This window comes from Anguilla rostrata, chromosome 16, assembly GCF_018555375.3.
Source record: "Anguilla rostrata isolate EN2019 chromosome 16, ASM1855537v3, whole genome shotgun sequence".
NCBI classification, from domain to species: Eukaryota; Metazoa; Chordata; class Actinopteri; order Anguilliformes; family Anguillidae; genus Anguilla; species Anguilla rostrata.
Window position 1 is genome coordinate 29,004,109 of NC_057948.1, and position 25,442 is coordinate 29,029,550.

Here is a 25,442-nt window from a genome sequence, read left to right on the forward strand (position 1 = left end):
CACTGTGCTGTCCTCCCTGCTCATTTCTAGCCTCAGCCTGTGACACTGTGCTGTCCTCCCTGCTCATTTCTAGCCTCAGCCTGTGACACTGTGCTCTCCTCCCTGCTCACTTCTAGCCTCAGCCTGTGACACTGTGCTCTCCGCCCTGCTCATTTCTAGCCTCAGCCTGTGGCACTGTGCTGTCCTCCCTGCTCATTTCCAGTGTGTGAGAGCCTCAGCCTGTGACACTGTGCTGTCCTCCCTGCTCATTTCCAGTGTGTGAGAGCCTCAGCCTGTGACACTGTGCTGTCCTCCCTGCTCATTTCCAGTGTGTGAGAGCCTCAGCCTGTGACACTGTGCTGTCCTCCCTGCTCATTTCCAGTGTGTGAGAGCCTCAGCCTGTGACACTGTGCTGTCCTCCCTGCTTATCTCCAGTGTGTGAGAGCCTCAGCCTGTGACACTGTGCTGTCCTCCCTGCTCATTTCTAGCCTCAGCCTGCCCTGTGACACTGTGCTCTCCTCCCTGCTCATTTTCAGTCTCAGCCTGTGACACTGTGCTCTCCTCCCTGCTCATTTCTAGCCTCAGCCTGTGACACTGTGCTGTCCTCCCTGCTCATTTCCAGGACACGGGTCCCCGGTGAGTCACGCTGCCGGGAATGTGGGGCGGAGGCGGGCCTCGCAGCGGACAGCCGCTAACAGTGATTCAGCGCCTCATTTCTGGCCCTGACGCTTTGTAAGTAAATAAATAAATAAAGGTCACTCCATACCGCCCCAGGAACCCTAAACGAAGCCTGCAGCCTAAATGAAAATGTTCTTTTCAGTCCATTTTGGAATTGACAATGTACAGAAACTGAAAGCCCTTGCATAATACCTTACATTTTGATTGATGCTGTTAAATAAAGGTGAGATATGTTTGGGAAAAAATGTCCTTGCTTAGATTCACAGAAGGTTTTCATGCTATTTTAATGGTAAGGTTTACTCCGTCATTTATATGTAAATAAATAGGGGGTAAGACATCCCATGTGCATATGCACATTCAGCTACTGAACAACAAAAATGGAAACATCTGCATAGTCACTTAACAAGGTGCCACATAGTCATTTAACAGAGTGTTAAGATGCAACACCTGGGCAGTACAGCCTCTATGTTCCGTGGTAGAGCTGCAGAAAAACAGCCTGCGCCACTCGTCCGAGAGAAAATGCTTGCTCCGTTACTGGAAGCAGGAAGCACTATCTCTGGTGCTGCTTCAGAAATGCATAATTGGGTTCACATCTGGTGACTGAGAAGGCTGTGACATATGGCTAACATAATTGTCCTGCTCCTCGAATCGTTAGGTGGCTACTGGAGCTCTGTAGACAGGGAGATTTCCATCTTGACAGGAGCCCTCTCTGCAGGAAAGAAATGTTAACATGGGATGGAGTTGATCATTCAGTATCATAAAGTAATAATTGCTTTTGATATTGCCGTCTAAGTGTACCCAAACTATGGCAGGAAAATGCAACCCATAAATGTGAACCAACAGAGCACTTCACCTGCTGTGAAAAAACTGCTGTGATTTCATTTTTTTTTTCACAAAAAAAAGTCTTTGAATAAGAGATTTTTGTTCTAAAGTTTTGCAAATATCAAATAGATGATTTTTGTTGTTACACAAAATGAAACTGAAGAGTATTTGAAATGTACTTCCGATGATCTGTCCAGGAAGGCAAGGCATACATCACAGTGTTGTAATACATAAATGACCAATTAAGGGCCTGATATACCAAGACCTTTAGCACATGCAAAACCTTTTAGCATGCACAAAACCAATGGCATGACCAATGATTGGTCATGGTATTTGTTTTGCACTAGTCATTGGTTGTGTTATTAGTTTTGTGTGTGCTGTATGAATAGCTGTAGGTTATATATATATATATATATATATATATATATATATATATATATATATATCAAAACTAATTTGTGCTGTAAATACATCTGGGAAAATAAATCAGAGCTAAACAAAATTTACTTTCAGTTTTACAAGTACCCTCTGGTGGCAAGACGGGATACTACACATTCATGATGCCTATATTTACAATGTAAATGCCACAGCAGGTATCTGCAGCATTGTTTAAACTATGTGACCAGCTCATTCCATTTTTCAGTGTGTAAATGTGGACCCAGGTCTCATGCACTACAGAGATAATGCATTACGTCATTATTTATTCTGGAAGTAAAATGGATGCCTCTAGCTGACCAACAAAACCACTGTATGTACATCAGCAGGGGTTGCAGGGGTTGTATTTAGGTTCAATATTTTCCTATTGTTACTGACTATGTAAGGGATACTAAAATCTGCCCACCACTTTCCATTGTCAGAACTCATGACAATAAATGTGTGTGTATCTTCAATGAGAAAAAAAATAGAAATGCAACTGAAAAGGGCATTGAATGGTGTCACAAGAAGTGAATGGACAATGTGTTTCAGTTTCAGAACTAGTCACATGTATGTGAAATGTTAATAAATATTCAATATTCAGTCAAATCTATTTGCTCTTTATCACCAACTCATCAAGTCAGCCTTCTGAAGTTTTCCACATGAAGCACATTTGCGTAACCATAAGGGGGTGAGAACACATGCTCAAATTTTCTCTGCCAAAGTTATATTTCAGTCCTTAAGTTGGATTGGGTTACATCTTCAAATTAGATTTTTTCAAAACTGAAAAGAATAAAGATCCTACTGATGGATATTGAATTCTGACAATTACATTTAGTCTTGAATCATGGGTTACACGTGGCCATCTCTTTTTGTGAATATAAAGGCAGATTCATGATAGTCTGGAGTTTCGACCCAGTAAGGATTGTAGATTTGAAAAGCTGAAAGGTGATAAAACTTACAATTGTTGATGTAATTTAAGATGAGAATACTACGGAAAATATGTTTCATTAAAATGAAGCCCCCTCATCATAGAACTATACATTTTTTTTCTTTCTTAGTGACAGTGATAAAAAGCACTACACAATAATCCTTGAGAAAAGAAAAAAAAACGCCTCAGAAAAGTGAATCAACTTCAAAAAAATAATTAAAAAAAAAAGTTCGGCACCAAGGAAAAAGGCCAAGGCACCCTGTCTCAATATGGAAAAAAATAAATGAAAAAGCCTTTATTGAATTGAATTGGCTAGAATAGAACAAGGCAAAAAAGGACCAATGTGTATAGACACTAGATCTACATCAAGGCCATGAAAACAATAAGTGGCACACAACACATATACCGTAAGCCACACAGGATATGAACAGGAGCCCATTCTCATTGAAAACAGCGGGCCTTAAGGTTATATCCAGCTGTATACAGGGTAGCGATAGATTAAAGAGACTCCTTCAAAGAGAGACATATAGGATTGTTACGCTCAGTGCCATCCATTTCCCTGGTTTAAATGATGAAATTGATTATTTTCCATTCCTTTGACTTATATGTTTCTGGGGGGTCTCTTTGTGTATCTTTTGTTGCATGTATGTATTTCTGTCATTTTTTTTTGTTTATATCTTGCTTTTAGTGTGTGGGACTGCGAGAGCCTCCTATTCTTGTATATGTTATGGCTTCTCTATGGCTCCCTCTGTTGTATATTGTGTGCATTTACCAAGACACGTGTGGAATGTAATAGGTGTGGTTTATAAATGGCGTGTACCACCTATTGTTTTTATGGCCCTGATGAAGACTTAAGTGTCCGTCTTTTTTTTTTTTGCCTGGTTCTAGCCCATTCAGTAAAGGACTTTTGTCTATTTTTTCACCCATATATATATAAATATATATATCTCAATCAAAACTTTATTTAGGACTCAAGGTCCATATAAAAGACAGGACATTACATACAAAGGCACCATAAAAGCATCATAAAAGATCATAATTCATATATATATATATATATATATATATATATTACATATATATATATATGTGGCTGGATATAACAAGGCCCACAGCTTTCAATAAGAATGGGCTCCTGTACCCATCCCGTGTGGCTTACAGTATGTATGTTGTTTTTATGGCTCTGATGAAGACCTAGTGCCGATACACAGTTGTCCTTCTTTTTGCCTTGTTCTATTCTAGCCAATTTAATAAAGGCTTTTTCTTCTGTTTTTTCACCCGGACACAGAGTGCCTTGACCCTTTTCCTTGGTGGTGCATTTAAAAAAAAAGTTGATTAACTTTTCAGAGGCAGTTTTTTTCTCAAGGATTATTGTTTAGTGTTTGCCTATCTGCCTTACCAATGAACACCTGTCATTCCTAAATCCAAGCAGCACTTATTTTTCCATTGTTGGATTAGAGGTACAAAAGCAGTCATTAGCTACATCTCCACTATCACCTGTCCTATCATTACTATGCTGATGACATTTAACTCTCCCCCTAATACACTGTTCTCAACATGCACCCCAGCTTGCTTACAATCTCCAGCTGGATGACAAACCATCACCCAAAGCTCAACTTGGCTAAAATTGAGATTTTAGGCAAGCCAAGCCAAGCTAAGCCAAGTCCCGCACCCGGCTTGATTTCTCCCTCACCCTGGTTGTCACCCTCGTTATCTACCAGAAATCTTGGAGTGGTACTTGACAACAAACTGTCGCGGTCTGAAAACCTGCGCTGGGTAAGACCATCTGCTGAAGTGATTGTAATGTAAGCTCCAGTCCAATAACAACAACAACAACAACAACAACAATAATAATAATAATAATAATAATAATAATATGATTATTTATTTTTTTGTATTATTATTATTTGATGACAAAATTATTTAATTTCACCTTGTTCCACCATTACAGTACCTTGAAATATGCCATTACTTTGGTAATGGAGGGCAGTACATGGGATGTCATCTACTAAACCAGGGGGGTATTCCACGAAGCTGGCTAACTGAGTAAGCCTGGCTTATGCACTGAGTAAAGCCCGGAACCTCTTCAAATCTGGAACATGGACTAAAGTAAAAAGAGCTGTTCCGGGTTTTACTCAGTGCATAAGCCAGGCTTACTCAGTTAGCCAGCTTCGTGAAATACCCCTCAGGCCGAAAAGGCCAGCAGCAGAAGTAAAGGACTCGATGCAAAATATGTGCACAGCAAAAACAAACAAGCAGGGTTGGCCTATCAAAGTAACGCTTGCTGGTTATACTGGTATCGGTAACCTTTGCTTTAGAAATTCTTTGATTATTTTGCACAACAGAGAAAGGTTTCATATAAAATAAATGGTGTTATGTGCAGTCAGAACAAGGTCCATCTGCCAAAATGACAGAACAACTGTGTGGTTTAATTAGCTTTTAGAGGGTTTGGTAAAATTGAAAATGAAAGAGTTATTATGTGTCAGAGTTGAGGTCAAAATCACAAATGTGACCATGAATTCTGAACACAAAATATTTCTTAAACAACATGCAAGACAAACATTTGTGTAAATAATTAGCATGATGTAGAAACAGTGATCTAAATAATTTCCTGTGGTATCAACTAAATATTGTCTTCCTCTGTGCATTTCGCAATATTTGTGAACATTTTGAATTTGTTTAGAAACTATTTTTGTGTTTAACAAGGTGTTTCCCGAAACAGCGTGATAGGCCTAATTAAAACATACAAGGTGCTGTATCCACCACTATTTCTAACTATTACACCGCCATAAATATCTCATGAGTGTCTTTCAAGGAAAAAATACTGAAATCAAAACACTCATCAGATATATGCACACACTGATGTTACTTTTCTGAGTTAAATATAACGACCCAAACAGACGCCCGGTACTTAAGACCAATGACGCCTATTTATTGCAGGATGATTGTATTAATTCGTGTGAATCTAACAAATAATCATCAGTGTACTGATTCTGGTCAGTTTCAATGGACGGTTCCTTGGAAGTGGGCGGAGTCCTTCATCTAGTTAGTACGCTGCGTATGCTACTTCCACTTCTAGGACCGACTCACCCGGCAACAGAAACATGGCTGCCTCTACTCCAGAAAGTAGAAGAGCACACCCCAAACAAAACAACTGCAATGTATGTATTAATCAGAAAGACAACGAGGAGCTCACTTCACAGTTTCGGGAAATTATAAAGCCCTCAATTTCAGAACTAACCAAAGAAGTGCGGACCAATATCCTCTGCACCGTTGAAGGATGTGGAAAAATTCTCCCCAACACTCCGGCTCTGAACATGCACCTTGTGAAGTCACACAGGGTCAAGGTACCTAAGCAATCAGTACTATTATGTTATATTGTACAAAATACATCAGTTTTACTGTTGGTGTATTGTTGGGCAACTAGTTAGCTCGCTATATTATTGCCTACGTGCCCATTTGTATCACTCCTGTACTGCTGTTGAACAAATGCAAGTCACTAAACTGATTGACGTTTTTCTTGTTAGCTAGCTAGCCTGATTCAGCATGATACTTTGAGCACATCATGTAAATTCGTGAGCTGCATTACACATCGTTCACTATATCATCAGACAGACCTAAAATTTGAATGAAACGGTCACAAATACGGACTAGCCTCCTGTCGATAGCAAAACGATAATTTCGAGTTAGGTCGTTGCTGGCTAGGCAGCTAGCGCGTTAGCTTGCTATCGTATTCCCAGCTGTTGTGGCACGAAAAAAACACGCTACCACACGGTAGCCTGTGTTATATTAAAATTTGCGCTTCTGTAGCTGTCGTATAGTAGCTACAAAGGTAGCGGCTTCAATACTCAGTTCACTCCACCTTGGCATTGCAACTCATGTTAATTTGTAGCTATAATTGGGCACTAATATGTATCACACAATTCTGTTAGAGAAGGACTGTTATGGTTGTAGTCATTCCTAAGTTAATGGTGATTTTAAATATCCGCAATGCGAACTCAGTAGCTTGCTAGATTTGTAGATGCGTAGCAAGCTGGTGTAATACGCCAGTTGTTTTATTACATAATAGTTGTTTTATTACATTCGACTTTTAGTTTGATTGAATGTTTAGTGTTTCTGTACGTCATTATAAACAATGGAGGTATGCCTACATTATCACACATGTTCTTTGGATTCATTCTCACTCGTCATTTCAAATCTTTTAACCGACTTGTGACTTGGTGTACTCTGATGCACATGGATTTATTCAAAATTTGTCGTCGAGTTCTTTCCTGAAGTGGCCGGTTATACAGGCCGATTTAGCCAACTATTGCCTAACAGTCGTAGAGGAAGTTGGTTATATAATGGAGCTTTATTAAGTTAGTTTTAAACTAAACGGTGTATACAAGTTTAGGAAATCTTTCCCTTTACTAAATGGTTTGTTCTTGTTGCAATATTATGCTCTCGCCTTTGCCTTTTCACTGTGGGAGGACTTTTGTACTGTAGTGTTAATTTTCCCTTGAATGCAGTCAGTCCATTGCTGAAATTGTATCCTTTGGTCGCTGTAGCCTATAGAATATAATATAAAAAGCGAATGTCATTGCTGACAAGCGCCAGGCTAGCTCACGTATTGAATTGTTCCATTTGAAAAAATACTTGATGGAAGGTATGAAATGTCCAAGAAAAAATGTACAGAAAGGCTGTAAATGAAGGCTAAGATTCTCATGCCTAAATTGTAAATGTAGCATCCTGGATGGTAATGCTGTACAGCTCAGCACAATGAAGCACAGGTTTGTCCTTCCCCACAGTGCTAATGCATTATTAATTGACACAGAATGGGATATGATTTCAGCTTTTCATGGTGCACATCCCCTGTGTCTTGCAGCTGTGTGGCTGCTGCTCTGCGGTTTTTCAGCGTTGCACACTTCCCCAGCCTGAATGCTCACAGATCTCCTCCTTTTGGCTTTTATCAGTTGAGTGTTCAGCTGGCCAAGCAAAGCCTCTGGGTTGGCAAGCACAGATGCCACTTTTCCACATTTTTCAGAATTGGGTATTGGTGTCCCAGAGACTTGTATCATGAATGGTGTCTGATTCCTTTGTAACCTGGTCTGCTGCTGGCTTGATGGGTTCCTGAATCAACCATTTTTTTGTTCATTGCAATTCATTCCCATAAATGAAGTCAAGAATGTTTTGGGTTTTAAAAAAAGGTGGTATGTAAAAAAAATAATTAAAAAAACGGACATTGTGATTTTCTTTTTGCCCATTTGTTGCAAATCAATGTTCTGTTTCTTTTCCACAGCCTTCAGTTTGCTCTTTATTTACATTTAGATTTGGGAATTCATAATGTAATAAATATTTGCCTTATGAATGAATGAATCATCGCAGTTATATAGCACTTTTCAGAACGTTCAAAATGCTTTACAGTGATGAGTGGGTACTGACCTCACCCACTACCAATGTGTACTTATGTGTTTCTACCTGTGCTTGTGTCCCATCAACAGACCATACCATTGTGCCTTCACACCCCTGTCCACTAATCCATCATAAGTGCTTAAAAATTTATGTCAAAACTGGTGCATCTCACTATTCGTTCGCCAACTCCCATGATAAATATGCTATGCCGTTTTGAGTGTCTGCTGCACTTTAAAGGTTCTGTTGACAGAGGGAACAGCTCAGATGTTGTTTTCAGTACTACCAGGAATGATGCATTCAAAATAGCATGCACGTTTCTCTCTTGAGCCAATTACATTATTACACCACTTTCAGTGTGATGACTACCTCTACTTGCAACCATAGCAACTTTGTCTCCTTTGTCTTCACAGTTCTTTCTGAATTGAATAGGCAGCTAAGCAACAGAGATTAGTGGCTCTCTGAACATAAACATATCTGCCCTACTGTCATTTAGAGGTTCATTTTCCCTGTCTGTTGCTAAATTATTGTTGATTGTCATTGTTGCCCTTATTAGTGATATGAATAAGAAGGGGTGTCAGGGTAGGCGCTAAGGGGGCGTTGGCATGTGAAATGTCAGGTGGAATCACAGCCATTTTTCGTCATGACTGCATGTTGGTTTCTGTGTGTAGTGAAGTTAAAACTACACTGTTTCAAGCAGTACATTTTTGTGGGAGTATTTGAAGAGTAAGATGAATTGCGAGATAGCTGATAAGCACTTGGGATATTCCGGGACATTTAAAAGTAATGGAAGATATTGATATTATGTTGTCCTCATTTTAAATAAATATGCAAATATGAGAGTTGATTAATATTGTGTGTAAATCAGTGGTTCCATTTAACTATCACACACATTTTCTGTTCCTCTGTGTAAAATTTTTACGTGAATGTGCCTCACACTTTGCTTTTGTGTTTCTGGTCGTTTTAGGATGGTATTGTCAACCCCACCATCAGGAAAGATATGAAAGGGTTACCCAAACTTTACTGTTGTCCGATAGATGGCTGTCCAAGAGGACCAAACAGACCATTCTCCCAGTTTTCCCTGGTTAAACAGGTATTGCTGCATCTTGTGATCCACTGTAAAAAAAAAAAAAAAAAAAAACCTATCCTGGCAGCTGCAAAAGCTCGTTTTATTGTGATGTGAGAACTATTATTGTGTTTGCTTTTTATTCCAAAAAATAAAGTAAAAAAGTAGAATCAGAATCGCCTTTTCTCTGATCAGTAAGGTTGGTACAACACCCAGGCGTATTTTAAGTGCTGCTTTGGATGTTCTTCATTATTATATCCAAGGGTTGTGCAGTCAGTTCTGTTTATTTAACAGCATTGTTTGACAGCCTTGCGTTGTTTTGGAATTCTCTGCGTTCTTCCTCTCTCAAAAGCACTTTATGAAGATGCACGCCGAGAAGAAACACAAGTGTGACAAGTGCAACAACTGCTACAGCATAGAGTGGGACCTGAGGAGGCACGCCGAGGATTGTGGGAAGACCTACTGCTGCACGTGCGGCTGCCCATACGCCAGCAGGGCGGCGCTGCTCTCCCACATCTACAGGACAGGCCACGAGCTTCCCACAGAGCACAGGTACTGTTTTCTCAGTGGCGCAAGTATCCGATCCTGATTCCCAGTGCTGTGGATAGTGAGGACATGTCTTCGCTGTGCACACTTTTCAGGTTCCTGCCTAGTTCTCCATTGCCTCCATTATCAAATGACGATGTTCTTTCTTTTTTTTTTTCCCTCTTTCGCTGTGTTACAGATATCCCCCTGGCAAAAAACGGAAGATGGAGGGATTGCTAAGCAGCGCAACAAAGCTCAGGCCGAATGGACAGATTTTTCAGGTTGTGAAGAAGGAAAAGGAGATCTCTAAAGTGTGCATTTCAACCGATGAAGCCAGTCACCCCGATTCTGGGTGCCAGAACCACAGTCCCACTAAAAACCCACAGAAGCCTCTCCTTCCGAAGCCAAAGGTTGCCTTGGTGAATGTTCCTGTGATGCAGTTTGCACACTTGCCCGTTCTACTCTCCTCGACAGAAAATAGTGCGCTGAGGTCCGTCGTGCTAGCTGTGGCCAATCAGTGCTCTCTTATGAGCACCGTTCAGTTCTTGCCCCAGTCAGTGGGAACTGTAATGCCAGTGTTGGACACAAAGACTTTGAGCTTTCAAGACCCCATGTCCAGGATGGGCCCAAATCCCATCAGTACTGAAGTGCAAGTGAATTTGGACAAATATGCCTCTGCTCATACAGAGACCAATGATGCGGGACTCAGGAGCAAGAGCACGTCCACCAACATTCAGACTGACATATCTTACCTCACAAAGGGATCCACGCAAGCCTCGTGCAGTGTGGGTGAAACTGCAGTTTCGTCTTGCTCCCAAACGGACATCAGTGTTAGCGCACAGGTGCTTCTGCCTGTCAGCGTAGAAACTCAGACTTTTCCGACACAGTCCAAAATAACGTCCTCCATCGGTGCACAGACAGACACTTTCGGCCAGATGTACATCCTCTCCGACAATGTCACTAAGGAGACACAGACTGGTGCTAGTCTGTGTATTGCTGAAGACAGAAGACAGATGGACCAGGCTATAATGTGCTCGGACCTTTTCGACAACGATGCCTTCGGTGTTTCAACGCAAGCAGGCTTGAAGGAGAGATCTTTTCAGACAGACACTGTTGCAGTACCTCTGGCTGGCAGTGGCTCCAGTCTCTATGATAAGGCTTCAGGGGCGATTTGCTTTGGTGCCCAGACTGAAATGCTCCAGCAGAACACTATGGCGGACAACCAGACACAGACCATGATGCTGTTCAGTGATTTAGAGAACATCTTATCTGATGGCATGGCTGGTAACACTATCGACAGCCAGGGTTCACTGTCAGATACCACTTCCAGTTGTGATGCTGGCCTCTCGGCCGACCAAGAACAAAACACTGGGATTGACTTTGATTTTGAGGAGTTCTTAAAGGCCGTGCACATCCAGACACAAACGGAAGAAAGCGAGCTCTGCACTGGCACTCCTTTGGAGTCGCTGGACATCCAGACTCAGACTGATTTCCTGTTGTTTGACAACCCAGCGCACAATGACGGCAACACGAGGACTCATTCTAGCGATCTTGGACTGGAGATGTTTGACACCCAGACCCAAACCGATCTCAATTTCTTCCTGGACACAAGCAGTCACATGTCCCTCGGAAGCTTCCTCAAACAGTCTAGCTTCTCCATAAGCACAGAATCTTCAGACACCGAGACGCAGACCGATGTTCTCCCCACGCTTCAGTCGAATGCTCAGGACGGCCATATCAAGCTTAGCAGCACAGAGACGCAAACAGTAACCAGCTCTTTTGACAGTTTGGGAAACCTGTTCCTGACCAGTAACCAGACCCAAACGGTAATGGATGACTTTCTCATGGCTGACCTTGCCTGGAACACCATGGAGTCCCATTTCAGCTCGGTGGAAACTCAGACATGTGAGGAGCTCTTTTCTCTCTTTCAACACTCTGAGAAACCCAACAGCTGAACAACCCCTGGTGGGCGTTCTGTGGCTGTGATTCACTGACAAGATGGGCTTCTGGAGTCCAGTGACGGCCACTGGTGGCAGCTGGTGTTTGAGTAACGCATTTCACAAGGCTTCCATTTGCAAAATGCACTACGGCAAAAAAGATTTTAAAATGTAATGTGTCATTATCATTATATAGGTCATTCCAGTGTTGGGCTGTCAAGGATTGCATTTTAAGGTGTGTTTTTTTTCATGATAAGACTAGATCCACAACATATTGGCAAAGATTCATATTTTCTCCTGTTTACATACATACATACGTTTGTATAACACAGATTATAGTTATCTGTGCTAAAGAAAAGTACTGTGCAGAATTATTTAAAATGGCTGCTGCACTCTTGTCACTGTGAGTACGTAGTGATTATTTATGCCTATTGGAGAGTTTCTGAACACACTTTGACTTGCTAGCTATTGTTTATAGTCTCTCATCAGCTTTCGTACTGCATGTTGCAGGTTTTTTCCAAGTGATTGACGATCGTAAATCACTTAATTGTCAGCATACCTTCCGTTTTTTTGAGAGGCATGTTCCAAAGATTGTGTTTCCTTTTCAGTAGCTTCTTGCATGATGTCTGGGATATTGTGAACTGATGTGCTGTCATTTGCATTCGGTAACGAGGGGAATGCATCGTATGTAAAACACCAATCACAATATTTACCTCCACCACCAGTAGGTGGAGCAGGGGCTGCGTGATGGTCACCTCTGTGTGTGCGCCAGTCTGTGAATCGGATTACACTAGAAACAGTGACAGATCTGTTTAGAAGAACATGGTAAATTATTGCTTTGTTTGGACAATGATGTGATTATGTTTCAGAGCTGGTAAGACCACAGTGTTGGGTTGTACCTCCTAAATGGCACAGGGTTATTACTGCATCAGGGAAGACGTACAAAAGAGGCTCCCGACACACATTGATGTAAAACAAATTTTTAAAAGTATCAGTTAAATGTAGACAGATTTTCAGTAAAAATTCTGCTTTTCAAGAAATATTGTTTGAACGTTTTCATTCGGAAGAGGGAAACCCCTCCAATTTGTAAAATTTTTTTGTGTGGCTTGGGACTACAGTATATATCTGCAGAGCCCTTTGAACTCAAATTTCAAATGTTAGCAGTGTTTTTTTTTGAAGAGTGTTGTTTAACTGGGTGATGAAATTAATGAAACATGATATGTAAGACTCGAACGTAAGCGTAACTAAATTCAGTGAGCTACACAAAGTTATGGACAGTGTGCCACATTCAGTTTACCTTTGTGTTGCACTGTTTTAAACTTTATGGACTTCCTCATGTTGATTGTTTTGTAGGTGCCTTATTGGAAGTGTTAAGTTTATTTTTATATATATTTTTTTGTTAGAATTTGAAAAAAAAAAAAAATCCACTGCTGCTTTTCTAGGAGGGTATCCAGAATGTTATATTGTTTGTACATACAAACAGATCTGGTTTCACAGACCCAGATTAAGTCTAAATCCTGGACTAAAAAGTACTTCACCAAAAACCTTTTTTTTTGGTCCAGTTGTAGGCTGCATCTGGTTCTATGAAACTGCTACTAAGGGTTCAAAGTGGCAGATTGACTTTCAGAATATTTGTTGTTGCAAGATATAATATATAGAAATGTTCTAATGTATGCTTGAATACCATTATATATATGAGTACATTCTCAATTCCAAAAATGCAATGCAGGAATGTGATGTTATTGCATCATTCATTGCATTATGGTCTGTATGACTGATCATGCTACGGATTGTGTGCGAGTGAACTTTACTTAACCACCAAAAGAAATCTACACGATTGTTTTATTGTTTGCACAATAGTAGTGGGATATCTGTTACTGCTGCATTCACCAGTGAATGTCTTGTTCTCAATATGCTACATCAGTTTAATTTATTTCAATTTTGGTTCTTGTATTAACTGTAAAGCTAGAAAAATGTCTTATTGAAAAATGTATGTAAACTTGAACATGAAAACATTATAAGCAGATGCTTTTGTAAATCTAGCGTTTTCCCTTGTTGTGCATGCAGTCTGTGCCAAGAAAATCTTTCGTTGGCTTTAAGTTTTAAGCCTCAGCCTAAGTTGTCTGACTGTTTAGTTTAGTATGCGATCGCCATTATAAACCTTGTTGTACATTCAGTTGTCAAAGCTATGCAGTAGAAGCTCTTAATAAATGCACTTCAAAGGAGAATGGTTGTCTTTCTTCCACTGTATTGTCACCTTCAACAGGTAATTTTGTATTTGGTATGTTGTGATTTACTGTTGTCAGTTTAAATGTCATGAATATACTAAGAACAACTACATGACAAAAAAGGTTTTAAAATAATTATAGTTTTCATATTTTCTGCCAAGATATACTTTTTTTTTTCTTTTTTTGGCAGTTATACTTCATTAAATGATGAATAAGAATAATATTCTGAGTAATCAAACAAAGTAAAATTTATATTGAATGGGAAGGGAATATGATAACAGTAAATAGTGGTTATACGGAGATTTTTATTTAGGGTATTTTCAATTAATTTTCACAATATGAAAAAACACATTCACAGTAGGCAGCTGAGATTTCTTTAAAGCCAGTACATCTCATAACACTCATATGTAATGACATTAAACTCCTTTTCTGACAACAATATTTTCTCAGCTTTTATTTAATACGATACCCAAATACTGAACCGTTTATTTGGATTTCTTGATGCTGTTTCATAATTTTTCTGTATCACATTGCAAGGAAGGCCCTACACATTTTCAATCCTACACAGTAGGGGAAAATCAGTATGAATGTAACCCATCATAAATGTAACTCGGCCAATAACTTGGGCTCCTGTAGCAGCAGTGTTTGTTTCACGAGTATACACATGCAATTCGGTCCTCTACCGAGTGCCAACAACAGAGAAATTTAACAACCTTCATTGTTTATTTCTAAAAAGCTCTTCTTGAGCAAGTTGAGTAAACATCTTCTATATTTATTTTGGCCTATATCGACTCTTCGCCCCACAAGCTTAAAAGGCACTGGCCTGAGCCTTCGTCCCCCATTTAACTTCTTTTCACATTTAACGTTTCCAGCGGAAAGTGGTTGTGGACATAATTAATAATCCAAGTTAAACTACGCGGTCGTTCCCTGCACTTGGTACTGTACTTCCCTCTATGGTTTTCAACACACTTGTTCCTGGTTATGGTTATATACTTTGTTGTACGTCGCTCTGGATAAGAGCGTCTGGCAAATGCCTGTAATGTAATGTAATATGTTACAAGTCATTCAAATGCAAAGACGTATGAGATCATTGTGCTCTGAATGATATGCAAATCACAATGCCCAGAAAATGGTGCATTTAGATGAGTCGCACTGGCAGATTTCAGATTTATTCCCACATATGAATGTGGCCCAAAAAAGGATCTGAAAATATCCGATTCCATGTACTTTTTTTTTTCCTGTTCACACGTTCATAATACTTATCCGTTCTGAGCCACACGCAAGGGAAAAAAATTGGAATTGGGTCACTTCTGCCAGGCGGTGGAAACGTAGCCTAAATACTGCTGAAAACTATTTGTACGTTGGATGTGTCATCGCTCACAGACATTTAAATACTACAGTAATTAACCACAGCAGAGCAAAGTTAGCCCTCCGCAGCGCATTCATTGTATTACAGCATCATATTGGGGATTTGATTCCAACCTTTCAGTGTAGTTATGTAAAGTATTTCCAAGCAAATCCACAGGAGACTTTGGACAGGCAGAAGGAATCGCATCACCTGCCGAACATTCACAGTAGACGATGAGAAGACGCTGGCAATGGAACTCTCGTCCCTAACAGTGCAGGGAGCTGGGAATCGGTTTCAGTTATGCTCCTGGCCTTGAGCGCAATGTACAGTCTGTGGCCGTGAGTGTTCCTAACGCTCACCCTACTGAGGTCCTCGTATTTGATGTTTCTCACCAAACGGTATCCTGTCCGTGGAAACAAGTCCCCAACGATGTTCAACGGCGGATCCCGTTTCTTTGCGTTCTGGATGCCGAGGGCAAACCGCAAGTGTTTCCTGGGTTGTGGTGACCAGCGCAAGCCTGACAACCCCTGATGCTCTGAGGGAAAAGTTCCACAGCGGGCCTCGGGAACGTCGGAGGCCATGCCGGCTTGTATGAATTCACAGATCTTCTCCACACCCGCCCTCTCCCCCGTTCCAAGCGTGCCATGCAATCCCGGTCCATCTGAAATACCGTGTGCTGCGCTTTTATTTTCGGTACCTTCAGTTCCCCTCAGAGCGGGACTCTGCTGGTCACTGGCCCCCTGGGCTTTCACAGGGGGCAAGACATTGAAGCTGTTCATAATCGCTGAAACATTTCTGTCCTTCTCGGGCATTTTCGCACACTGACTGTCCAAGTGGTGTGTGTTCGCTGACTCGGGGAATGTTTCCACAAGTGTGAGCCGACTGGCTTCTAGAAATGCTTCATCGCCGCACAAAGCTTGCTTCATCGTTTCTTTACAGGTGTGATGCTCTGTGACTGAAGGAGACACGTTTGAAGGGTGCTTCGCGAGGCTCTTCAGACACACAAGAGGGCATTTGCTTCCTTCGCAATGATGGTGCTGGTCTGAGCTGCCATTTCCTTCAGAATCGAACAGTGAATGAGTAGAATGTTCGGATTCAGCATGCCTCAGGTGCTTCACATCTATGCAAAGCAGACAGTGGTAATCGCCGTCAGCAGCTTTGCTCTTCCTGCTTTTCTTCTGAATTTGAAATAAGCAAGCAAGAGGGGGTGACCTACCCCAGCCCTGGATCTGCCAACGCAATGGACATTAAATATGTGATATAATAGCATTACACAACACGAAAATCAGTAAAGTACACACAAGACCTGACATTAAAAAGGGAATTTCTTGTTTCATATATTACCTACATGCTTTTCCCCCCACAATGTACTTAATAGCCTTCTTTCTTTACGTTTTTTTTGTAAAACCGTTGGTTCCTCGCTCAAATAGAAATATGACAGCTGTCATACGCAGTGACATAAATTACAGTATGAAGGTTTTAGAAATAGCCTACTTATATTATGCACGTAGTATCGAGCAGCGGTAGTAATCTTCGATGTCGATGTGTTTATCTTCATGGGTGGATTATTGCAACATTTATAATTAAAATCTTGAGATACTGAACAACCTTTTGTAAACTTGCAAAGGAATGTAGGGAGTGAAAACATTACTTACTGCTTCTTCCCAGCCCGACTCAATGCTCAATTCGTATGCATCCTCGTCTTTTGCAAAACTGTCTTCGCTGATATTTAGAAGAGCATCGGCATGTCTTCTGTCTGGGGTTTGGCAGGCGTTCCATTCTGTGTCCTGCACTTTCCCGCGGATCTCTTCATCTACAAGCAAAGAGCTTTCCTGGAGCATGTCCATTAGTTTGCAGTTTCTAAAAAGACGCCTTTCACTGCGGAACAAACGGAAAACAACAAATTAAGCATCTTGGCAAGTTCCATTTGTTTTAAAAATGCTGGTATACTCAACCAACATTTAGATTAAGTAAAATGCATTGTGGACATAGTCTTCCCTTTTTGACACTGTTAGCAATGCACGATACACTTTATTAATTAACAGTAGCCTATAGATAAATAGCAACTCTAAAATCGAAGGAAGAAAACACATACCACATGCGTTAAACAAAATTACCACCGGCAGACTACACGCTCTCAGAAGAGAATTAGCTCCGAATCTTGTTACTCTAAATGGGTAACTGCATGGTGGAGAGAAATATTTAACGATGTCATAAACCCAGCTAGTGCGCTCGTAAAAAACAAATCCAAACAACGAAGAAGACCTGCTATCTAAAATAGGCATGTACACTGTTTGTGGAGTAGAATTACGTTGCCCTGGCAACCCTACTACAGAAGTCCGGGGGAGACTAGGCGGACTTCTCTGATACCAACACGTGACTTCCAAAGAACAAAGGCGTACGTGACGTCATACACGAACAATCATATTGTAGATCAAAAGCCGCTAGAGGCCAGTTAAGTAGCCAACGCTCTATTTAAATCTATGCATGACCCAATGGGTATTTCTTTATGGTTCAAATTTTCATGAGGTAATTTTATACTCTCCATAAATGCTTTCGTAAAACAACAGAATGGAAAACTGTGGAACTACAATTACTGTATGAGGCATAATAAAGTCTTTTAATCTATTTTTCCCTCAGGGAATTCTTTGGCTTTTTCCTTGACGCAGCACTTTAAATGTTTACCACATTTTAGAGGTGTTTAGACCAGAGAGGGACCGAATGTACTCTAAATGCTAAGAGTTGAATTAACAATGGACGTTTTACTGTCTATAGTAATTCATACTTTTGAACAGTATGGCAGGTTTTGTTAAGTTAATTGAAGAACATTACCACATGCCTTTGTTGTCTGTTTTAGGGGAACTAGGGGGCTATGAATGAGTGAGTGCAGTAAGGGCTGTGGGATAATTGCACTGATCCCACGGTTCCTCTTGTGGTACTGCCATCTCTGCTGGCAAAGCACCACACCAAGTACATATGCTGGCTATGCCTAGAAGCATAAAAACACAACTGCAACTGCAATAAAGACTGGAGGAAGTAAGGGTCTTATTTCTTGTACTGTGCACAGTAAAGTGATCTGAGATTTCTTCATCCCAAATCTGTAAACAGAAAAAAATCAGAGGTGGTGTCTGTTTTCACTACCACAATGGGTATTTCATTTCAGTGAATACAATATGTTTCCACAGTCACAAGACAAAATGTGTAATATTGGGCCACCTGTAAATTTAAACACAACATAGATTTTGACCAAAAATACTCGGAATAAATTTTAATGGTCAGCCTAATCTGAATTGCTTAGTTTGAATCTGTCGAAAAATTATGAAATACAAAACAAACACTGTTTTGAAATAAAATGGGTTTTCGGTGATAGAATGGTTTTACCTTTTGCAACACATGCTCTCTGGAGTGAAATAGATACTGATACTTACAATACACAAACAAGTCAGACATCACATGATAAGGCTGCTTCATTTGCTTTGTCCAAGTTACAAATTTTGTTTGATTCCATTTTGGAGGGCAGAGTTTTTTGTGTATGTACATTTGTATATGTTTTGTTATGTCTGCGTCACGTCTATGTCACTTGAATATCGTCACTGATAGACCACGTTAGATGTGTAGCATAAAAATCAGGGCACTGTTGTTCATTTTGCTCTAACCAATCTAGAAATGTAGTACCTATCCAAAACACAAAGAGCAGGGCTAAATATGTCGTTTTCGAAAGCTTAAAATTGGAATGCCTTGAAAGTGGTATCAGTTACCCTCTCCATCCCCTGTGATGCGTCAGCCGCGCGGGTTGAGATTGGTTCAGATATCCGCAGTGTCACACACACATACACACGTGCTCAGCCTACAGCACGCATTAAAACCAGACAGCTGACGGCATCTTTTCATCCAACTCCTCGGAAGACATTTAGGCTTGTGTTGCAGATTTGCACGTTCTATGGCAAACGAAGCGGTACATTCTGTTGTTGTCATGCTGCCCCCCAAAACCTGCATCCCGAAGAATTACAGCTGCATGGCTGGTTTGTTTGGGAGCTTGGCGGCAGCAAACCAGTGGAAAGAAGACGGAGAGGAAGAAGGGGATGGTCTTTGTGATTCAAGCCTCGAAAATCATGTCGTGGAAGAAAGACCAAGAGGCAGGGAGTGCTTTTTGAAACCTCCGCAAAGTCCGACATTGCGAAGGCGATGTAAATCACTGCCGACCCCGGTAGAAAGAGCAAAGCTTGAAATAGCACGGAGCCGAAGCCCATCCTCTCACAAAAAGGTCAGATTCGCCGATTCTTTGGGGCTGGAGCTTACTTCAGTGAAGCACTTTTGCGACGCCGACATGCCGGAGGTACCGCAACCTGTAGTAGAAAAATTTAGGAGAGGAAGCACTAACCATTTCAGTAACTTCGACAAGTTCCCCAGAATTCCTACACAGTCTATTTTCATGGAAGCCCAGTTCATTAATCCTGGCCAGTTACCAGAATTCTTGGAAAAAGTGCTCGAAGTAAAGGTGTTGTTGGAATCTGTCGAAACCAGTGAAATTTGCCTGTCAGGCATTGTTCGTGTGGTAAATCTGGCATTTGAAAAGAACGTCTTTTTGAGGTACACCCTCAATAACTGGATAACGTTTTTAGACGTTCTTGCTGCATACGTTCCGCACTCCACTGATGGGATAACTGACAAATTCAGCTTTAAGATAATCACTCCTACATTTTTGGAAAGTGAAGATACATTGCAGTTTGCAATCAAGTACTGCGTCGGTCAGGATGAGTTCTGGGATAATAACAATGGAAATAATTACAAAGTGCGACGACACCGGTTTAAAATCTCTCCACCCCGGGAATGGGAAAATGGCTGGATTCACTTCATTTAATGTATTCTTTGTTTTGGCATTCACAAGAATACGCGCGTATTTGAGCGGGTTAAACTGTGATTTTGAGCGATTGCCTTTGGGATTCCCTTGTTGGGATACATATTTTGATTTTTTTTTTGTTATTGACGTTCCTTTAAACGTATTTGGATGACAAGTCCCCTTAGGCGGAGAGCGCATAATGGGTAATGTTGTGGTGGAACACGGCGAGCATTTAGTTGAAATTTTAATAGTAATTTTGTATTATTACTACATCAGAATTCTCATAGGCCTGTCTTAAATCGACAGGATCGGGTTCTTATGTAATACCCCAATACATGCTGCTCTATAGACGTCAGCAGATCAATTGAGCCTCCTGTAATAACACGACGAATAATATATCGGTTATATTTATTTGCAATGGTTTCACATCATTTGCATAAAAAAAATATTTTCATCTTCTCCAACGCTTTAAATAGCTTTAGGCTTCTAAACTGACCATAAAATGTCACGTTTCAGGAAAACGTGCCACGTGCCTCCAGTAATGGATATGACGACATATGGAGCATGCGTGTGTTTGTTTTTTTGTTTTTTTAATGTAGCCAGATAATTTGAGCATTGGACCGTTCATATGGTGTAATCCTTTAATTCACCTGACACTAAATTCTATCACATAATGATCACTGTTTTGTAGAGTTAGTCAGGGAAACCTTTTGTGAAAATGCCATGAAAATGGCTCACTCAGATAAGCAGGAAAGAACAACATGTACTATTAATTTTTACTGTAGGACATACATTTAAAAATGTTATGTTCTCGTGAACATAATTAAGTATGGTGTTTAAATAGTATATTTTCTATTTGTGTTCATTTCTCATGTTTGTTTTTATTATGTGTTAATTATACTTAGTAGTTTGGATATGCCTTACCTTTATAGTATAAAACCAAGACCATATCTGTGGATGCATGTCATGTAGTTTGGAGGTAACAAATACAGTACTACTGTATGCGCCTCAAATCTAGAACAGTTACGTAGGCTCCATTAATATTATAATGGCTGCAAACTCATTGGGCTACAAAGTCTGCCTACCTCTTTCAAACAATATATTTCCTGGAAGAAATACCAAAACATTTTCATGAAATGTCTTTACTGTAATGGGTAAGGATGTTAAGGTGAAGAATGTAAGTGATCTGAGGGAGGTTATGGCTTCCATTCTCTTTCTTTAAAAAAAAGTCTAAGAAGATTCAAAAATGGAATTGGACTGCTGGATAATACGTGTATACTTATTTTTGGCAACTGTAGCCATGCTGTTTCCAGTATTTAAAGTCGATGAAGTATGCCACTTTTCAAAAAAAAAAAAAAAAAAAAGTTTCAGTTTTAACTGAATGCTGTCTTTATTTTCCTAACCATCATTTGTCACCATGTGTAAATAATTAGCAGCTGATTTGTGCAATAATTGGTTTTTTTTGGTGAGGAATACAAGAAATATGTAGGTGAGTTTTTTTTAAAAAAAAATTTTAAATTTGGCTTCTGCTTAAAGGAAAGTGCTTTCTTTGTGTGTATTAGCCATCCATAAGGATGGAGATGGCAAGGAATTTACGTTACGGTTAATATAACAGTATTGTCTCATGCTGCTGTGTGTTGGCTGTCACAGACTCTTTTTCTGGTCATGCATAGCCTGGGCCCAGCCCAATTTTCCTTATAAGGACAAGGAGTGAATGTGACCTTGGTAGAACAGAGCTTAATGGGAGTGTTTCGTGCCAAAACCTCAGGACTGTGACCCCCTTCAGGCTCCGAGCTGAGGGCTCCTTACAGAACTGTGTGCTTTTCTATATTGTGTTTTCGTCTCGTAAGGCACATTTTAAAGCATTTACAGCATTGCTAGGGTGATGTTGGTTGTTAATTTTTTCTTCCTGGTTTTAAAATCTGTGACGGTCTTCTTTCAACAAAAACAGTTAGACGCTGTAAATGAAGAAGTTGTTTTTAGGAATTGTCCCTCGACTCTGTCTTGCCGATTCGTTGTACTACTGCTGCTTGCACATGTGCTTAGAAGTGTTATGGTGAAGTCTTCTTGAGTTTGAAATATTTATACACAAGGTGTTATTGTGGTATAAATGACTGTGAAGTTAATCATTGAGTCATCATACTGGGAAATTGTTTTGTATAGACAATGGGTGGTAGCTAAAATAATATTAAATTTGAGGAGGATGTAAGTAAATTTTTTTTGCCATAGAAGGCAGGCCTTCTGGTTGCTTTTTCCTTACAAACCTAGTGGGACATTGCTGGGATCTTGATGTCATCCAGAAGTGCAAATCAAGTGTAGCAGATATATAAATTTCAAATTGACAAGGTAAAATGTGCAATGATACAATTGTCTTTAAAGCAAAGCTGATGGCTGCACTTTATTGAACTAACTCTTTTTCCATTTGGCCAACTGATTCCATTATTTTTTAATTGTGTAAATAAAAATTGTATTTGAATTTACTGTTATGCCTGAAAGAGCCTTTTCGGTGGGATTTGGTGGGCGAGATTTATGAAAGTGTGGGCGTAAAACTGATAAATTTTAGCGTGAACCTGGTTTTATGCTTTTGCATGATATTGCACATTTGTGAAAAAAATACTGAAGTGCAATATGTAATGATGTTGCAGCGAAATGATTTCAGCATCAAAAATGAAACTTCCATGGTGCATCAGTGGGTCTCCTACGTACCTGATTGATTCACTATTCAACTGCCAGTCAATCTATTGTCTCACAAATTTTAACATCAGAACTCAGCCTTTTTCTGGGTTATAGCTTGAAACCTTTATCGTCAATGCTCAAAATGATTTATGTTAGATGACTAGGAAATCTGTTTGTCTCTAATCTTTTATACTGAAACACAAGGCTACATGCAATAGGCAGTTATGTGTAGTGGGTAGGCCTGCCTCCGCTCACCAGCTTTTGGTTTTGTGTCTGGATATTCTCTTTGTATGTGGCCCCACATCCTTCGGTTTGGAGGTGATCGATCTGGAAATGACGGTGCTATGTTTTGAGGTTTTTTTTGTTGAGTTGTGGGCATGGGGGACCGCAGGTACCTCCTAGATGACCTGTGCGAGTCTCTGAACTGGCTTTTAGGGTAACGGGTAAGGAAGGTTCGTGGCTTTTGAAAATGAAATGGCACCTTGACTTCTGAAAAGAGAAGGTATCGATTGTTTACCGAGCCGAGTATATTGGCTTTTGATTGCATGTTTTGTGTGGACTGAATTTAGCTGTGGCAATAGGCACCGTTCTGAAAGGCTAGGGATGTACTGTGAGGGAGGCTGAAGAATGGCATTCATAACCAACCACTTTTCTGAGACTACTAATTAAAATCTTTCATGTTTATGTTTCCTAATGCTAATGGTGCGGTCCTGTGTATCGGATACGTTTCACATTTTCAGGAGTGAACGTGTATCTTATTAGGCCTATATTTGGTAGCAAAAGGTTGTAGATATTTTTTTTTTTTGTAATCTATGCAAACCTTTTCTCAGAGTTAATGTCTTTTGTCTTTCTTTTTTTGATGTTTCATGGCTGAATGCTAAACACTGTATTTGTGCTGTTGGCATGTATAGTTAAAACATGTATGTTATTTTTATGGTGACTTTAGCTTACATTTTGTTAATACAACTGCATTAAAGACCTTTGTGATGGAAATCCAAAGTTGCATGTGTATTATTTATAGTCGTGATTTTGTGTGTTGGACTGTTATTACCTTCATAGATGATTCATGAATGTAATGGAGGATCACTGCAGGCATCACTTACATTGCTCACCAGGAATATAAAATTTCCTTTATGCCCTGTGACTTGCAATAATCATCATCTCTTTTTTTTTCAAATTACTGTTGTTCTATTGGGTCTTTCATGAACCAATCAGTTCTAAGGTGTGTCTTTACTTGAATTGACTGGTTCTGTCACTGCCATGCCTGGAGAGACTGAATAATGTCCTTTGATGAAAGAGATCAGTACTTAAATTTTTCTTCTTACCCTTATTGTACAAAAGGGTTGAATAACAATGTAGATAATCTGCTATGGCAGTGGGGCGTAGAATCACAGTTTAATGGTGTGGAAAATCTGTTATGAAACCATAGTCTTCGTTCATTGTTGTTTAAAAAAAGTTTTTTAGTTTTTTTTTCTTATGTGGGAATGCATTTTGGATGCATTCCCATGATTGATGTTTTTTTCTTCTTCTGCATAAACATGAGTAGAACAAAATTGGCCCACTCACCTCACCCACCACCAATGTGTAGCACCCACCTGGGTGATGCACGGCAGCCAATTTGCGCCAGAACGCTCACCACACATTAGCGAAGGTGGAGAGGGAGAGAACATTTATCTAGCCAATTAAGTCTGGGGATGATTTTTTTTTTTAGTGGCAAGTTTGCGAGAACCAGATCTGGGATTTGGCCAGGACATGGAAATTTGCTTTTAGATTAGGTCATTATGGTAGCTAATGGCAGACCTGGACATCTGGGGAATGTCTGGTTACTGCAAACAGTGCCACAGTCATAAATGACCGCTTGCACCAAAGTCACAAAATGCCATTTATATTTTACGGGATTCAGAAGGGATTCAAAAGCAGGTGAGAAAGGGATATATATCTCTGAAGAGAAATGTTCGGAATGGTTTCTTCCACAATGTGCTGGGCAGCACTGGTAAACTGCTATTGACGGGAGAGCACCGTTTGCCTGAGGAAATGGCTGTTTGTTTTAAAGCCCGTTCATTTTGTATCTGATTGCAGAATTCCCATCTCTATTTCTTTTCATGCCCTCTAATGCCAGGGGAGGTCAGGAGCCAACAACCATGCCAATTTCTGTCACTGCTGTGAGATGAATATAAACTGTTATTATATTTATTTATTTTAAAAAGGCGTATTTTAGAATGGATGGAATGTCCATCTTACAGACCTCAGATGTGCTCTGCATAGAATGGATGGACTCCATTGGCTTTTTGCTTTTGAAAATACAGTGTAGTGTGTAGACACATTCATTCTGATCTGTTAATTAGAGAGTATTTGTGCAGAAATTTTGAATCAAGGCCATGTATAGAAATTAAATTCTGATAAATACAGTTAACTCCGTTATGGTAGGTTTATATGTCAAGTGCCAGTAAGGAATAATGATTGTTTCAAGTACACGGAGCTCTGTTTTCAACCAAATTCATAAAATGAATACCAACAGCACATAATTAACAGAAAAAAGTTACTGCAAAAATCCTACTTTTGTTGCGACAGGAAGACCTGTCTCTCCCTACCTCTCCTACAGGGCTCTCC

At 40.1% G+C, this 25,442-nt stretch overlaps 3 protein-coding genes across 5 annotated transcripts; 2 read left to right on the forward strand and 1 right to left on the reverse strand.

Annotated features, from left to right (window-relative positions):
* The first annotated feature begins 5,863 nt into the window (after nucleotides 1-5,863).
* atmin (ATM interactor) lies at nucleotides 5,864-12,056 on the forward strand. 2 transcript variants are annotated; one of them, XM_064312567.1, is made up of 5 exons: nucleotides 5,868-5,985; nucleotides 6,059-6,171; nucleotides 9,180-9,305; nucleotides 9,631-9,830; nucleotides 10,003-12,056. In XM_064312567.1, the coding sequence occupies exons 2-5, from the start codon at nucleotides 6,142-6,144 to the stop codon at nucleotides 11,756-11,758; spliced, it is 2,112 nt and encodes a 703-aa protein (XP_064168637.1). In that variant the 5' UTR covers nucleotides 5,868-5,985; nucleotides 6,059-6,141; the 3' UTR covers nucleotides 11,759-12,056. The 2 variants fall into 2 exon arrangements, with proteins under 2 accessions (XP_064168636.1, XP_064168637.1); XM_064312566.1 differs by having other exon boundaries at nucleotides 5,864-6,171.
* A 2,197-nt stretch (nucleotides 12,057-14,253) lies between these two features.
* si:ch73-103b9.2 (uncharacterized protein LOC100150067 homolog) lies at nucleotides 14,254-17,691 on the reverse strand. 2 transcript variants are annotated; one of them, XM_064312569.1, is made up of 3 exons: nucleotides 17,434-17,691; nucleotides 16,972-17,194; nucleotides 14,254-16,545 (listed from the first exon to the last, which is right to left on the reverse strand). In XM_064312569.1, the coding sequence occupies exons 2-3, from the start codon at nucleotides 17,161-17,163 to the stop codon at nucleotides 15,538-15,540; spliced, it is 1,200 nt and encodes a 399-aa protein (XP_064168639.1). In that variant the 5' UTR covers nucleotides 17,164-17,194; nucleotides 17,434-17,691; the 3' UTR covers nucleotides 14,254-15,537. The 2 variants fall into 2 exon arrangements, with proteins under 2 accessions (XP_064168639.1, XP_064168638.1); XM_064312568.1 differs by having other exon boundaries at nucleotides 17,412-17,691.
* Nucleotides 17,692-19,049: 1,358 nt separating this feature from the next.
* LOC135242154 (protein phosphatase 1 regulatory subunit 3E) lies at nucleotides 19,050-23,829 on the forward strand. The gene has a single exon (XM_064313097.1). It carries the CDS (start codon nucleotides 19,257-19,259, stop codon nucleotides 20,175-20,177), a length of 921 nt encoding a protein of 306 aa, XP_064169167.1. The 5' UTR covers nucleotides 19,050-19,256; the 3' UTR covers nucleotides 20,178-23,829.
* Nucleotides 23,830-25,442: the final 1,613 nt, after the last annotated feature.

Bases quoted from the DNA above. Each gene is read 5' to 3' on its own strand.
- LOC135242154 (XM_064313097.1), top strand. From the start codon at position 19,257: ATGGCAAACGAAGCGGTACATTCTGTTGTTGTCATGCTGCCCCCCAAA.
- atmin (XM_064312566.1), top strand. From the start codon at position 5,929: ATGGCTGCCTCTACTCCAGAAAGTAGAAGAGCACACCCCAAACAAAAC. The intron at 6,172-9,179 runs GTACCTAAGCAA...TGGTCGTTTTAG, and splicing joins TGAAGTCACACAGGGTCAAG to GATGGTATTGTCAACCCCAC. The intron at 9,831-10,002 runs GTACTGTTTTCT...GCTGTGTTACAG, and splicing joins GAGCTTCCCACAGAGCACAG to ATATCCCCCTGGCAAAAAAC.
- si:ch73-103b9.2 (XM_064312568.1), bottom strand. The intron at 16,546-16,971 runs GTAAGTAATGTT...TTGCGTTGGCAG, and splicing joins AGTCGGGCTGGGAAGAAGCA to ATCCAGGGCTGGGGTAGGTC.